Genomic DNA, 15,440 nt, shown 5'->3' with positions numbered 1-15,440 from the left:
AGTTAAATATTCAGTGAAAATCAGTTCTCTGGGCAAAAAAGCCCTGTTGATACTAGAGGAGAATGGTCAGACTGCTCTAAGCTGATAGGAAGGCAGTAGTAAGTCAAACAACCACTCATTAAAACCTAGATATACAGAAGAGCATCTCTGATTGCACAACACATGGAGTAGAGCAGCAGAAGACCACACCGGGTGTCACCCCTGTCAGCTAAGAAAAGGAGACTGAGACTACAATTTACACAGGCTCACCAAGACTAAAAAGATTTGAAAAGTATCTCCTGGTTTAATGAGTTTTGATTTCTGCTGCAACATTCAGATGACAGGGTCACAATTTAGCATGAACACCATTAAACATGAATCCATGTGCCTTTATCAACGGCTCAGGCTACTGGTAGTGTAATTGAGGTAAGGGAGACTTTCTCAGCACACTCTGGCCCCCTTAGCACCAATTAAGCATCAGTGAAACACCACAGCCTGTCTCTGTGTTTTTGCCGACCATGTTCATCCCTTTACGACCACAGTGTGCCCATCTTATAACTGCTGCGTCCAGCAGGATACACATCGTGTCACAAAGGTAAAATCATCCGAAACTTGTTTACTCAACATGCCAATGAGACATGACACTACACTCAGGCCTCAACAGTTAGCAAATCTCAATCCAATAGGGCACGTTTGGGAAGTGGTAGAATAGAAGATTCACGTCGTGGATATGCAGCCCACAAATCTGCAGCAACTGTCTGATGCTGTCATGTCAAAAATGACCAAAATTTGTGAGGAATGTTTCCAGCAGCTTGTTGAATAAATGATGAATTAATACAGCTATGAAGGCTAAAGGGGTACAACCCAGTCCTAGCAAGGTGTACCTAATAAAGTGTACAGTGGGTGTATACTCTAAATGAGGTGTGTAAAACATAAAACCCTGTGTTTCTATATGTTTTACAGCTTTTCCTGCAGATAAAGACCACCCCCACAGATATTCATACTACACCAAAGTAATTGGTGGTGTAGGTATTAGTTAAATCAGGGGTGTCAAACTCCAGGCCTCAAGGGCCAGTGTCCTGCAGGTTTTAGATGCGTCCTTGATCCAACACGACTGATTTAAATGGCTAAATTACCTCCTCAACATGTCTTGAAGTTCTCCAGAGGCCTGGTAATGAACTAATCATTTGATTCATGTGTGTTGACCCAGGTCGATATCTAAAACCTGCAGGACACCGGCCCTCGAGGCCTGGAGTTTGACACCCCTGAGTTAAATAGTTCAATGACAGAAAAGTTCCTGTTTTTCAATGTCTACTAGAAATTTTACACTTTGTTGTTTTATAAAACAAAAACATGCAACACTGTAACTTTACCCATTCATCATGTAGAAAAACTAAGATGTACTGTTGAAATTGCACTTCTTTATCTTATATTGAGATATGAGAAAGTGGAGGTTCACTCGTCCGGTCCACTCAAGTTCAAAGTTTGTTTTTTAAACCAAGAAAAAGTTTCATATGAAAATAAGTAAAATCAGTTTGATGTACTACAAGAAAGAACAGGTTCTTAGCTTCACCACGGTGGAGGAAGGCCAAGATGGTGATATGGAAGGTAAGCCTTTCACTCACAGCTACAAGTAAGGAACAATATTGTTTGAACGTGAATGTGTTTTTAGGAGCACATGCAAAAGAAAGACTAGAAAAGCCAGCCTGAGCAGCATCTTATTTCCCCCCCAACAAAGGTCTGCAACACAACATCCATGACAATGGCACTGTCAGTTATCTGTGTGTTCGTTGTGCAGCCTCTCCACTCACACACACACCTACACACTGCAAAGATACACCGATGTATTGGAGACCTTGAGCTCAGGTGAAGTCAAGCACAACTTCTTCTAGAGTTAACAACTGCTCTAATTACTATGACTATAAAATTTTGTGGGTTAATAACACACATCGCCCTACCAGCTCGTACTAAAGTGATCTTTTCTACTCTAACATCCACTTTTGGCTTGTTTTACACAGCCACAGCTCTCTTGCAAGGCTAAAATGAGTTGCCAGAAACATTTTAAAATGAAAGCAATGTGTGAAGACTAACTGTGAGCCTAATTTGTTATCAATTTCCAGCTTTGCCAGATTCTAGAAAGCGCTGTTACAGACAGCCGCCCGCCCTCCTCTCTCTATAGCAGTGATTCTAGCAGCATGCTACTTTCTACTTCTATTCCACTACATTTTGAGAAGCTTTCACTACATTTATTTTAGAGTGCAGTTACTAATTATTTAGTAGATTGAGATTATTAATATCAATTATACATGTAAAGAGAAACTATCCTATCTAAAAACAGACTACGCCAAATAGCAATACACACCGATCAGGCACAACATTATGACCACCTGCCTAATATTGTGTCGGTTCCCCTTTGCTGCCAAAACAGCAATGGTCATTGAGGCATGGACTCCACTAGATCACACAAGATGTGCTATGATATCTAACGCCAAGGTGTTAGTAACACATACAGTAAGTCTTGTAAATTTCGAGGCGTCCAGCACATTTCACAGATGCTCGATTGGATTGAGATCTGGGAATCTGGAGGCCAAGTCAGCACCTCGAACTCATTGCTGTGTTCCTTAAACCATTTATGAGCCAGTTTTGCTTTGTGGCAGGGGGCATTATTGTGCTGAAAGAGGCCAGAGCCATCGGGGAATACTATTTCCATGAAAGGGTGTGCATGGTCTGCAACAATGGTTAGGTAGGAGTAACACATGGATGGCAGGACCCAAGGTTTCCCAGCAGAGCACTGCCCAAAGCATAGTACATCCTGGTGCGAGGTGTACTATGCTGTAAGTGTAAGTGACTAACACACGCCCGGCCATCGACATGTAAAAAAAAGGAAAACGCGATTGATCAGACCAGGCCACCTGCTTCCATTGCTACGTAGTCCACTTCTGATGCTTACATGCCCTTTGTTAGGACTTTTCGGTGGACAGGGGTCAGCACAGGTACTCAGACTAGTTTGGAGTTATGCAGCCCCATATGCAAAAAACTGCAATGCACTGTGTATTCTGACACTCTTCTACTGAACCAGCATTTTGAGCTACAGTAGCTCTTCTGTTGGATAAGACCCCACGGGCATCAGTGAGCCTTGGGTGTCCATAACTCTGTGAGTGGTTCACCAATGTTCCTTCCTTGGATGGCTTTTGATAGATACTGACCACTGCAGACCGGTAACACCCCACAAGAGTTGCAGTTTGGACACGCTCTGACTCAGCTATCTAACATCACTGTTTGGCCCTTGTCAAACTTACTCAAATCCTTACACTTGCCCATTTGTTCTGCTACTAACACATTAACTTTGAGGTCAAAATGTTCACTTGCTCCCTAATATATCCCACCTCATAGCAGGTGAAGAAATAATTAGTGTTATTAACATCACCTGTCAGTGATCATAATGTTATATTTGATCAATTGAGCAATAACCAACCAATGGAAAAAACATCCATCCATCCATTATACAATTCAGGGTTGTGGGGTCAGGCACTGACGTGAGGAAGGAGGACTGGTTCACCCTGCACAGGTTGCCATTTAAACATGCGCACTATGATAGTTGTCAGCACTTGTTCAAAATAGTTTAATATCATCAGTCCATATGCCAGAGCTCAACACATAGGTCTGGTTCTTATCTGTCTCTCTGTGTACAGACCAGACGTTACGGCGGTGTGTTTTGCTAAACTGAGTGGCTCCAGGCGGGGGCCTGGTGTTATCTGTGTTAAGCTGGCATATTGCTGAAAGGACTAGTACATCCTGGATAGGTTGCCAGTAAATATGTAGACATTTAAACATGTTCATGTGTGTTAATGAAAATCATCCCTTTAATTCAATTTTCCATAACTTTGGTCGTCGTGTATGAGCAACATGTCGTTTTTCTAGAATATTAAATCTAAAGTTTGGATTCTAAATCAACCCAGAATCAGGCACATGTCAGAAATGGATTCGTCGCAGCACTGTGACACTTGTCAGCACTGGTTCAAAATAGTTCAATAGCATCAATCCATATGCCAGAGCTCAGCACATTGGCCTGTGGTTCTTATCTGTCTCTCTGCGTACAGACCAGCTGTTACAGCGGTGTGTTTCGCCAAACTGAGGCGCTCCAGGCAGGGGTCTGGTGTTATCTGAACATTATTGTGTTAAGTTGGCATATCGCATGCGGCGCTGAGCCGTGGTGTGCCATGTCATGCTGTGCCATGTTGAACTGGGCCACGCTGTGAGCGAAGCACAAGTGCGAGGGTGTGACAAACAAGTTCTGAACAGTGGCTACCTCCTCAGGGTGCTCAGAAACTAGCTTAGATATGTGTGTATGCGCATGTGAGTGATATATTGTGTGTGTATATCCTTGTCAAAGCATATGTGCAGCTGTGGACACTGTATTTATGAGTGTATTTTCAAGTATACGTGTGGCGTGTGTGTGATGAGTCCTTGAGGTGACACAAAAATACGCTGCACACCAACTTTGAAGCAGGCCAACTCTGAAAGAGAGAACAAGTGTGATAAGACAGAGAGATGGAAAGGAGAGAAGGGGAGGAGGGGAGGGGAATAAGCAAGAGTAGCAGATGTAAAAATAGTCTGGAGGGAGAAAAAGAAACAAGCAAGAAAAACAACATAAAAAAAAAAGAAAAGGAACTGACTTGGAAATTAAACCAACAATACCTTTTTTTTTTTCTCCATTCGTTGCTGCATGTTTGACAGATACACAAATGTGTATGTGCCTCTCTGTGTGCCTACTAGTGCAAACTGGCCTTTTTCCCCTCCAGTCTTTATGAGTGGACTGCATAGCCTTGAGCTACAGCAGTGCTTTTTGACCCAAGTACTGCCCTGCCCTCACTCTTACACAGCTGTAATACAAGCTTGTGAATGGAGCTGAAAAACATCCACACTGAGGCTTGCACACACACATGCAGCTACACACTCTAGAACACATATGCATGGGTGCACATACAGCTTTAAATACAGCTGAATGCCAAAATTAAGGAACACGTGTCCTGGCACAGAAACACTGTTTGGAATACATTTAATTTGGGAGTTTAATGTGACTACAAAGGATGGCGAACTGCTGATTCCCGCTTGTTACAATGACCTCTTACATCAGGCGCAGGGCCAAGGGGGCTGCCGAAATCTGATTTTAGATCCCCGGTGCTAAGGTGTTAGCCTATTACTGGCATGGATGAATGACTGCACAGGCCTTCTGAGTTCAAGTCCCCAGATCTAAAGCCTTTCTATGAAGTGACCAATCACATTCTTATGTGGCGAGTCACACACGGACACAAAAAAACCAAAGAGGAAAGAAACACGCCCACGGAGACACACAAAAGATGACTTTTTAATCCCAGAAACCAGCACTTCCTGTCCTTTTAGCTCCAAATAAGATCATTTTAATGTCATGCTCAACATATTTTCTTTCACATGAGTTGCTTTTTCCATTTAGCAAAAGGCAGCTTTGATATTATCATGTTTAAATTAGATTGCTCCTTGCTAAATGGAGATGATAGGAGGCAGACAAAAGAACCTGAACCTGGTGAGTATGGTTAATAAATATCCATACACCTATTTAACCACTCCATGACTCCCACCTCTTTAACACAGACAAGCTATCCCTGTCACTGCACTCACTGAACACAGACCATGTTAGCTTTCTTTCAGTCTACAGTAAATTCTGACTCCATGGGAGCCAGTGTAATAGCCCAGCATGAGCACTGCATGCTACTGAGTAGATTCAGACACTGTTCTGTCACTTGAATGGTGCCAGAAATATGAAGGGGGGAACTCATGAGCAGAGGGGGAAGCAAATGAAAGATGTGCTTGAAGCAAAGCGGCACCAGCAGTACCTTGTCAATGCAGACGGCTATGTAAGAGTCGCTTATGGGCACCAATATCGCTCTAGAAAACAATATGAGTGGATTTGTTGAGTTTCTAGACCAAAATCATTTTTCTGCCAGAAATTTTTGCCTTTTTTTAAAATAATAGACAGGCGAACAAAAGAATTGTCTTGCATGTGTTTTCTATGAGTTTCCACCACTATTAGTATTATACTAGTATTCCACACATATAATTTGACACCAGCATCTATAATGTACTTGTGGTTTTGGTGAGCTATAACAGCTGCCAAGTGGTCAACTCACTTCACATTGTGATATCTGAACAACTATTGGATGTATTGCTACGCATTTCACACCAGCAGATTCTCACTGAGACCCATTCATTTATCCATCCATTCGCTGCCACTTATCCTTTTCAGGGTTGTGGGGGGTGCTGGAGCCTATTCCAGCTGTCACAGGGCAAGAGGCAGGGTACAGATCAAATTTTGTCATATTTTAAGGGTAAAGGTAGTTGTTTTTTGAGGTTATTTCACAGAGGAAAAAAAATGGTATTCAGAAATAAACGGCGGTGTGAAAAAGAGTCTTTTCCTTCAGAAATGGAGCATCATACCAACTGTTCATGTGCAGCGGAGGCAATTTTAAATTTTTGTCTGCACCTTCAAACTCAAGATATGAAGAAGGAAAATACCTAAGTTTTATAATCTAAGAAGGAGTCTCCTTGATCAAAGAAATGAAAGCACAGGTGGAAGAGACCATGCAACCTGTATCTGGATCAAATGTCACCCTCTTCCTCCTCACTGAAAGTCATGACTCTAACACACGAAACGTGCATAAATATGCTTTTTTATTTCCAACATTGTTGCAATTTCTTATGGTAGCAGATTAGACATGCGGACCTCCAGACATCTAACAATACGCAGACTAAACAACAACTATGGCTAATGTTTGATTTGAGTTTCTCGCCTAACAAAGGAGGAAAGCTAGTATCTACTGTAGAGGATGTAATCTACCAATGGGAAGGTCAGCGGGTCAATCCCTGGCTCCTTCAGCCCACATGTTGAAAGATACTGAACCCCCAAAAGCCTGCGATACACTGGAGTGTGAGTGTGTAAGGTAGTTAGAAAGTTCTTGAAAGTATAAAATAAGATGCTGTATGAATGTGTGAAAGGGTGAATGTGGATTGTATTTAAAAAGTGCTTTGAGTGCTCTGATAAGCTATAAAACGCTATATAAATATTAATCCATGTAGCAGTAACAAGAACTTTTCACATCTACAACAAACTTCTCTGCTAGTTTCATGGCTGTCATGGTTACCCATGCCCAGCAGTGATGACAGCAGTTGCTCAAATGTGCTGAACTGGACTGGACTGCACCGCAGGTTGAAAATGAAGCTGGATGGGTAGCCAGAACAGCGCAATCTAAAGCCAAAAGGTTGTGGTCAAGTTTCAGTACATGAAAATCTGGGGGTGAGAACAACTTGTGCATTTATAGTCCCCAAGGAATAAAGTCTAATGACTTCCTCTAGTACAACCAGCAAGCTGTAATGAGTGCTTTTAAGTTTTATTTAAAAAACAAAACAAAACTATTGCCTATTCTTTGCAATTTGATGCAGAAATCTATGCCTACCTAAAGATGAATTACCAACATAACAGACTAATGTTAGTGTGATCAAGTGCAATAATAACCTATTTAACGGTGAGCCTGTTAGGTGCCATTATGTAATGTAATGAGTGGTTTTTGATATGGTGACGAGGTGTTCGGTAGATTAGCCCCAGCAGGCCACCAGAGAAATGCCATTACAGCGCAGGTGTTGACTTTATCACAACAGAAATGGCTTCTTTTACATTTATAATGTATTCTTCCTGTTGATCAAGTTAGCTATTAAAAGTTTTTTCTAAAAACTTTTTAACATCCATTGTTGTTTAATAGCTAAGGGTTACTTTATAACTTTTTATACACGATTAATAATCAGAGGAGCTGGTAGGAAGTTTTTTCTACTCACCACAAGTACTATAAAGTATGCCTGTAATTTTGTACGCGCTCATACTGAAACATGCCGTTCTTTGACACACACATACACAGTTGGAAAACAATGAGTGTTATAAGAGAAGCACTTGGGAGAGAATTGTGAGGTTTCACTTTTTTTTACTGTCTATTTTCACCGTGGAGCTCTTGCTCTCTATTGTTGCTCTTTTAGGAGGCTTGTTATTGATTTCCAGAAAATATCAGATGTCAGTAAGATTTATGATGTAAGCAGGCTGCAACCACTTCTACTGATGTTGAAAATAAAACTTTTCATGACTGCTGTCTTTAACTGATCTGAATATAGGACCCAGGATAGATCAATGTGAATTTCATGACCTCCTTTATTTCTAGGGATTTGATGCGTTTGATTCTAACTACATTAACTTGTAACTTTTACAGCACTTGAACCTGAGTTGCTCATGGCTCAGTCCCAATACAGAGTAACAATAGCATGGAAGCATCCTTGCCAGTAGGGGGTTCAAAAATAATAACCAGTGTTTGCTCAGTGACTGCACTGAAATTTCTTGCTGTAAGAGACCAATTGCAATTAGTTCTAGTAACAAACTTCCCCAGAGATTAAGTTTGTAACACCCTCAATTTCTGGCTAACCACTTTTGATCACGAGGCAGTTGCACAGATCTCCAATCTGATGCAGCCACTCTCAGACAGATTAGCAATTATTCCTTACCTTTGCTGCCTACTTTATAAACGCAGGCAGACTGCCAATACCTTGAAATCAGTCTTAGTCAGTCTATGCTGAAGAGTGCAACTTGTCTGTTATGCGTCTCTCTACAATAACACTGAGGCATTTCCAGGTCAGTCAAGAAATACATCTTTTCAGCATGTCCTGGGCCTGGCCCGGGGGGTCCTTCTAGTGGTACATGCCAGGAACACCCAGGAGGCAGCCAAGAGGCACCCCAATAAGATGCCCGAACCACCTCAACTGGCTCCTTTTGACATAGAGGAGTAGTGGCGCTACTCTGAGCCTCTTGAATGACTGAACTTCTCATCTTCCCAATATTATTATTAATCTGACTGAATTTATTGCAAACATTTTGGTCATGATACTGTCTTCTCTAGTACAATTCTAGTACAAGGCAGGGATTTCAGACACAACAATAATATTCCAGCAGTCTGAAGCCTCACTCTAATTGATTTATGTAATTTATATATTTCTGTTGATTTCCTTTTGGTCTTTTATTGCATAGGAACTGGATTTTGTAAAGGCTGTTTCTCTGTATTGTTTATGCTTATGAATGTAAAAAATAAATAAATTCATCACAAATGAAAATCACTTTTCTTGGGAAGCAAAAAAAGTCAAACTGACATTGCCTTAATAAAAAATACCACCAACATCAGGTCTGTATAAGCCACTTAGACACAGAGTCATTTAAAACGAGCAATGAGTTTGGTGTCAAAGGATACTTGTTGTTCGTACTCCACTGACTCTGTGCAAATGAAGCATGTGAACTACTCGACCATTAGTCTTAATTGGCTACACCTAATGCAACCAATAGACATCAACCGATTATAACACAATAACCAGGGAACACATTTATATCACTAGACACACAAAAACACACAAAACATGAAACATGCCAAATTAATTTTCATCCTAAAAAAAAAAAATCATGCAAAATTCATAATTTAGCCTTGATTATCATACTAAATATCACTTCACCGTTTTCTGCTATTGAAGCTCGGTCTTTTGGGGAATCAGAGATGGAGTGCACAAACAAATAAATAAATAAATAAATAAATAAAAACAATGGGGAATGGAGAGACACTCACACACAGACAGAGAACGACGAGACGGGAGACTGAAGAGCACAGTTGGACAAAAAGAAATGGCTTTGGAAGGGGATCAAGTGTAAAACAAATAAATAAATAAAAGGTGTGTAGGTGAAAAGAGTGGGTGAGACTAAAAACAAAGAAGGGAGAGATGAATGTTAAGCAGGGTTCCAGAGAGGAATAGATTAAAAGGATGCAATGCATGGATGAATACAGGAAGGATTGAAATTAGTGTTTTGGCTTCTTTACCCTGTTAAACAGGCGGCTGACCAGTTTAGGTGTTATCACATCTCCCTCGCAGGCTCTGTATTGACTGACTCTGGGGGAGAGAGGGAGGGGATGTAGGGGGACTGTGAAGTGATAATTGGCGATATGCTTACCTGGCGCGGAGCCTGCAACCTCCAGCAGGGCACAAAAACAAACACACACACTCGCACACACACACACACATTCTCTGCTATTGTTCTGTGCCACGACAAGCTTTACCTCAAACCGCCCACCCTCAACAAACACATCCACACATAAGAAAACACACACTCACGGGTAGCTTGGCATAAGAGTAAAACCAATCCTGAAGTCTCTCCTATGGAATACTAATACGATTGCCCTTGCCAGCTGACCTCTTATAGGCCAAACAGGCTGTCTGTCAAACTAATGGGGCGGAACGCTGGCATATTGCTTTCCCACAATCCCTCAGCAGAGCCGGGACACTCATTTACTTCAGTCAGCTTGTTGCCAAGGCAACATTTAGGATGGTTCTGGTGGTGGATGGACGCACAAACACGCACGCTGCCTCTCCTACGATTCTGTATAGGCACCTGTGTATATGTGCAAACTTGAACTCACAAACAAATGCAGCGCAACCTGTTAAGTGTTACTACCGTGAACTCTTGCGCACACAGACACACGCACGCACACACACGCATATATGAGTGTTGCTAACAGCAGTGAAACAGATGAATTTATGTATGCGGCTGACAGCACTGTCTGCATGCGGAAGGTACACTAAGTGCTCTTTGTCTCTAGTCTCATCTCCGTGCTCCAAAACTCTCTCCCTTCATTCACAATACATGCTCTCCTGTTCATTTGTTCTGAAAGCCAAGCAGACAAGCCTATTCTTCTCCGCCTGTATTTTTCTCCCCATCCAGACAAGGAGAAAGCAAAAAAAAAAAACCCAAAAAGGGCTGCAGACACACAAGGACGAGAGCCGAGAGACTTCCAGTACCAGGTTTCAAACTCCATCGCTGTTCTTGAGGATTGATTACAGATGTCATCTCATGCAATTTCAGCCTGAATTTTTTAGCTGTGCAACATTTTCTTTCGTGTTTCCCCATCGAAATGAAAAAATGCAAGTGGATGAAATTTTAATTGGGACTGTGCTCATCTATTGTGCACTGTCTTAAAACCTAAACCAATCATAAGCCGGCAGTGTCTTTGTGGCTGGCTCACATCCTGTGCAATCTGTCCCTACAGACCCAGAGCAGGATCTCTGACAGCAACTGTCTGTGTGTCTGTAACTGTGTCTCTGTTTGATCAGTAACTTGTTATTATGAAACCGGAACATCACAGCAAGTGAGGGTTTTGAATGTATGATCACATGATTTGGTTTGACAAGTGCTTAAAGCCGAATTCCAGATCTCCATTTCTATCTTAATATTTTGCTCATAGACGATTTTTACTTGAAAAGTGTTTTTTTGCTGGCTTCTGTGATTGCTCTGCATGTAACAGGAAAATTACCAACCAGGCAACCTGCGTCTGGGTTCACAAACTTCGTTTCAGGGGTTTGCTTCCTGTGATACCAATTTTCTTTACTGCTTATTGTAATAGCAGTGTGGTGGGTGACCAAGGTGCAATCTTCAGAGCTGAAAGAGGAAGCCAGTGTGCCATGCAATACAAGTTGTTCTGAATGCTCAAATAGAGTAGAAGAGTGCTATATAATTTTAAAGCTATATAATCTTGTCACTACATCACGGCTCGTCTCTCCTACATCACCTAAATCCCCTTTTAAGGTCATTTATTGTGTTGCATGCCCACTGTGTTGTCGTCACAGCTTGGTCACCATTCATACTGGCACTCCTGGACTTGCGGCAGTCTCCTCCTGAACGACAGATGTCCCCACTCAAAAAAAATCCTCTGCATCATCACTGATACAGAAGTGGAAAAAATTATAACAGGAAGCAAAGTGATACAGTGATTAAAGTCACTTTCAGTATTTGTCGCTGTTCAAAAGGGCCACAACGGTGAGCATAAAGGTGTACAGTCCAGTCGGGAAACTTCACAGGTGTGCAGTTGAAATCAGAATGAAGGCAGAATGCTGATAGATAAGGAAATAAATTCCCCCCATGGAATGAAAATGCTCTGAAAATATAGTATCAAAGCTATGAAATTACTGTTGAGTGACAACACTGTTCACGAACTGCTGACTTATGTGTTAAACTGCACTTAAAACCCCATGGCTATCCTGCTAAATGAATAAGGAAACTGTAGTTTTCATCCTTAAAGATTGTTTACAATGTCTTGAAATGCAGAAAACAGCTGCACGCTGTATCAGTGAAAGCTGATACTTCTTGGAGGCCACATGCCAGTGAAAAAACACTTTAGCGTGCCATTCATCCCAAAGGTACGCACTGACATATGGTGACCTAGAAGAAGAATCTGTGTTGGCTCTAACAATTTTAACAGCATCCATTCAGAGATTAAACTGATATATGTTCATGTCTACATGAATAAATGTTTATACAAAGATAATGGTAACTGTCTGGCTGACTAAACCTCTATCATCTTGGCTTTCTGTTCCATTTACAAAATCAATCAAAGCAGTGAAATGTTGAAATAGCAGATAAGCTCGGGAATAAATGAGCAACAGCAGCCAGTGGACATAAAAAAAAAGGTTAATTTCCTGCCCTTGAGTTTGTTGTTGATGCACTGCATCAGCTCAGCACTCCTCCAGATTGAAGTGCGAAAAACAATGTCGACAGGTGTGCGTTTGATCTAACTGAATGACATTTACCCAGGTACCCTTGAGACTGAGAGGTAAAGAACCGTAAAGACCTTTTGTTGCCTCACCTTTGATGGAAAAAACAACTCACTAAAGCTGAATGAATGAATGCATGGTTACTCAGTGCAGAGTGTGATCCTGGCAAATGTAGATGTATAGTAAATGATTTTTGTGTGTGTGTTTTTTCCCCACTTGGCCCTCCGCTTGCATCTGTCGATCCCAAGTGGCCGTCATCGCTCTCGTCTTTCTCGTCTTCTTTCTCTAAGCATCGTTTCCCTCCCTCTCTCTTGTTTGTTCCATTCTTCCTCTTGTCACTACCCTTACCTATCTCTAATTAACACCTACTCCAGGCTCTATCTGCCTTAGCAAACCCCAAAGGACAGAGCTGAAAAGGGAGATGGAGACAGAAAAATACATACAATAAGAAATGAGGGAAATCAACTGAGCAAGGGGGGGGAAATGGTGCAGAGTGGCACAGAAAGAGAGAATAGACAGATTCAGATGGTGGCTCTTAATGTTGGCTCGTTCAGCTGGTCGGTGGAAATGTTTACAATGAAAACAGCTGCTGCGGTTAAATTTAACTGAATAAAAACATTAACTAAACCACAGTGATCAACATAAACATGCTTTACATGGGCACTAATGCACCCAGTGTGACGCATTCACATGTTCGAGGGCTCTCTAGAAACCATCTGTCTTTGTAAAGCCATCAGAGACCTCAGGACAACATCAAACGACGCTGTAGATCTGGAGGTGCTTGACTGCATGTGTGTGTGTGTGTGGCAACAGGAAGAGTGTGGCATCCATTTTTGTGGCTTGAGCCTCAGCTGGTGTTTATCAGTTAAGGTGGAGCCCGTGTGTGTGTGTGTCGTGTATGTGTGCATATGGACACTCAGGACTTCAGTAGATCATTTCAGGCAAGCAGATGCACGGTTGTAAGCTGACATACGAATGCACATACACGCGAATATACAGACATGCAGGTGCACCACTTGATACTTCACCACAGAGACTGCAAAGAAAAAGGCTGCATGCAGACTAACATACAAATAGGAAGGTTAAAAACGGCAGTGTGAGCGAGCCGGGCTGAAAGGCTAAAGCTGTTTGGCCAAATGAAGACAAAGAAAACGACCACAGGCAAATGCACCAGCACCCAAATTTGCAAGCATTAACAAACACACACACACACACACAAGTTGAGTAAGGTGCGTGCGCACATGTTTTAGTGAATCTGGCTACTGCATTAGCAATACAGATTTATTGCAAGTATCGATTACCCACAGACGTCAAACATCACACACCCGCAGCAAAGCACTGAGTCAACAATACACTGAAAAATGTTTATTTCCACAGCACTCCACACCCATAAATTACGAACTATTGGCTTCACACCTGCAAACACGTAAAAAGCACAGACACACACACACAGACATAGGCACACACCCTCACGAGCTGCATGCAAAAGCACCTTGAACACCTGCCACAACAAAGAGCTACCTGCTACCTTACACAAAGAAAAATATAGACAGACACCACACATGGGGCATAAAACACTCGCAAACACGTACACCAACACACACGCACGTACGCTCGCTCTTTTTGGCTCGTAAATTGCACTGCATCATCTGATTAAAAGAAGTGCGACAATTTTAAATTATTTGGTGTCCACAGACGACCATTTGCACCACAAAGCCATGCCATTAATAACAGCTGAGGCCTGCACGTATCTTGGCAGGCACACAAACATAGACGACCAAAGGATCAGACAGGTGGTAACTTACCTCCACCTCCACCGAGCAGAGTGTTGTTGGCTAAAAGAGAGACAAGAAAAAAGAAATGATTGTGAATACAACTGAAGCGTAATTAATAAGGCTTAAACTGTCACAGCAAGCAATAATTAAAAAGTCGGAGGACACAAAACTAATTAAATTAAGCAAAAATGTCTGTAGTGTATATATGGCGAGAATGTCTTTTCAATTTATGGCTATGTATTTAGCCAGATAAACAGCTAAGTATTACACTTAGCTATTAGATTTCTACTTTAAACTGCAAATAATATTTGAGGGTTGGACTGAAATAAGAACAAGAAGATGTCTTTTAATTTTTTGGACCATACCAACCTGTGCTTGCTATTTGTTAAACTGAATAAATATCTGAACAGATCAATAACAAAAATACCCATGAGTTGCAGCCCTCATCACATCTAATATAAAATGTTACACAGGTCTCTGATGAATAGTGCAATCACGTTCTCATTACATCCAGGTGATATAAAACTCAAATTACTACAATGAGCAGATTTCATTTTTTCCCATTATGATTATTCAGTTATTTTAATTGTAAACCGATTACCCCTAAATGTCAAACTGAAGCCCAAACAAACAATACATTTGATGGCACCTCATCCAACAGGAAGTAGTTTTAACACTTGCTTTCTCTGCCTTACCTCTGCATAACTTTTCACTATGATTTAAAACACCTCATTTTGGTTTTAGAACATATTCTGTGCACAGTAGTACATTTCATGGAGACATTTCCTACTTTAGTGTCCAACTGGTCCTAATGAAAATGTACATTCACTACGCACTTCATTAGGAACAACTGATCAACTGCTCATTAATACAAATATCTAATTAGCCAATCACATGGCAGAAAATCAGTGCATTTAGGGCATGTAGATATGGTCAAGATAACCTTTTGAAGTTCAAACTGAGCATCAGAATAGGGAAGGAAGATGCAGTAGAGCATCTATTAACATCAAACCTTGAAACAGATAAGCTACA

General features: G+C 41.4%; 1 protein-coding gene across 3 annotated transcripts in view; it reads right to left on the bottom strand.

The window, feature by feature from the left end:
- macrod1 (mono-ADP ribosylhydrolase 1) overlaps positions 1-15,440 on the bottom strand; it is a 142,406-nt gene that overhangs the window by 49,284 nt on the left and 77,682 nt on the right. For all 3 annotated transcript variants that reach the window (XR_311452.2, XM_005723074.2, XM_005723073.2), the window contains exon 4: positions 14,439-14,468. Coding sequence is in view for 2 of the 3 variants with exons in the window: in XM_005723074.2 (XP_005723131.1) it covers positions 14,439-14,468 (30 nt within the window). In the remaining variant the exon portion in view is untranslated. The remainder of the gene's footprint in view (positions 1-14,438; positions 14,469-15,440) is intronic.

This window comes from Pundamilia nyererei, unplaced genomic scaffold (genome assembly GCF_000239375.1).
Source record: "Pundamilia nyererei isolate P.nyererei 1_Seehausen unplaced genomic scaffold, PunNye1.0 scaffold00008, whole genome shotgun sequence".
NCBI classification, from domain to species: domain Eukaryota; kingdom Metazoa; phylum Chordata; class Actinopteri; order Cichliformes; family Cichlidae; genus Pundamilia; species Pundamilia nyererei.
Note: the sequence above shows the minus strand (reverse complement) of the source record. Positions and strands in the feature narration are given on the sequence as shown.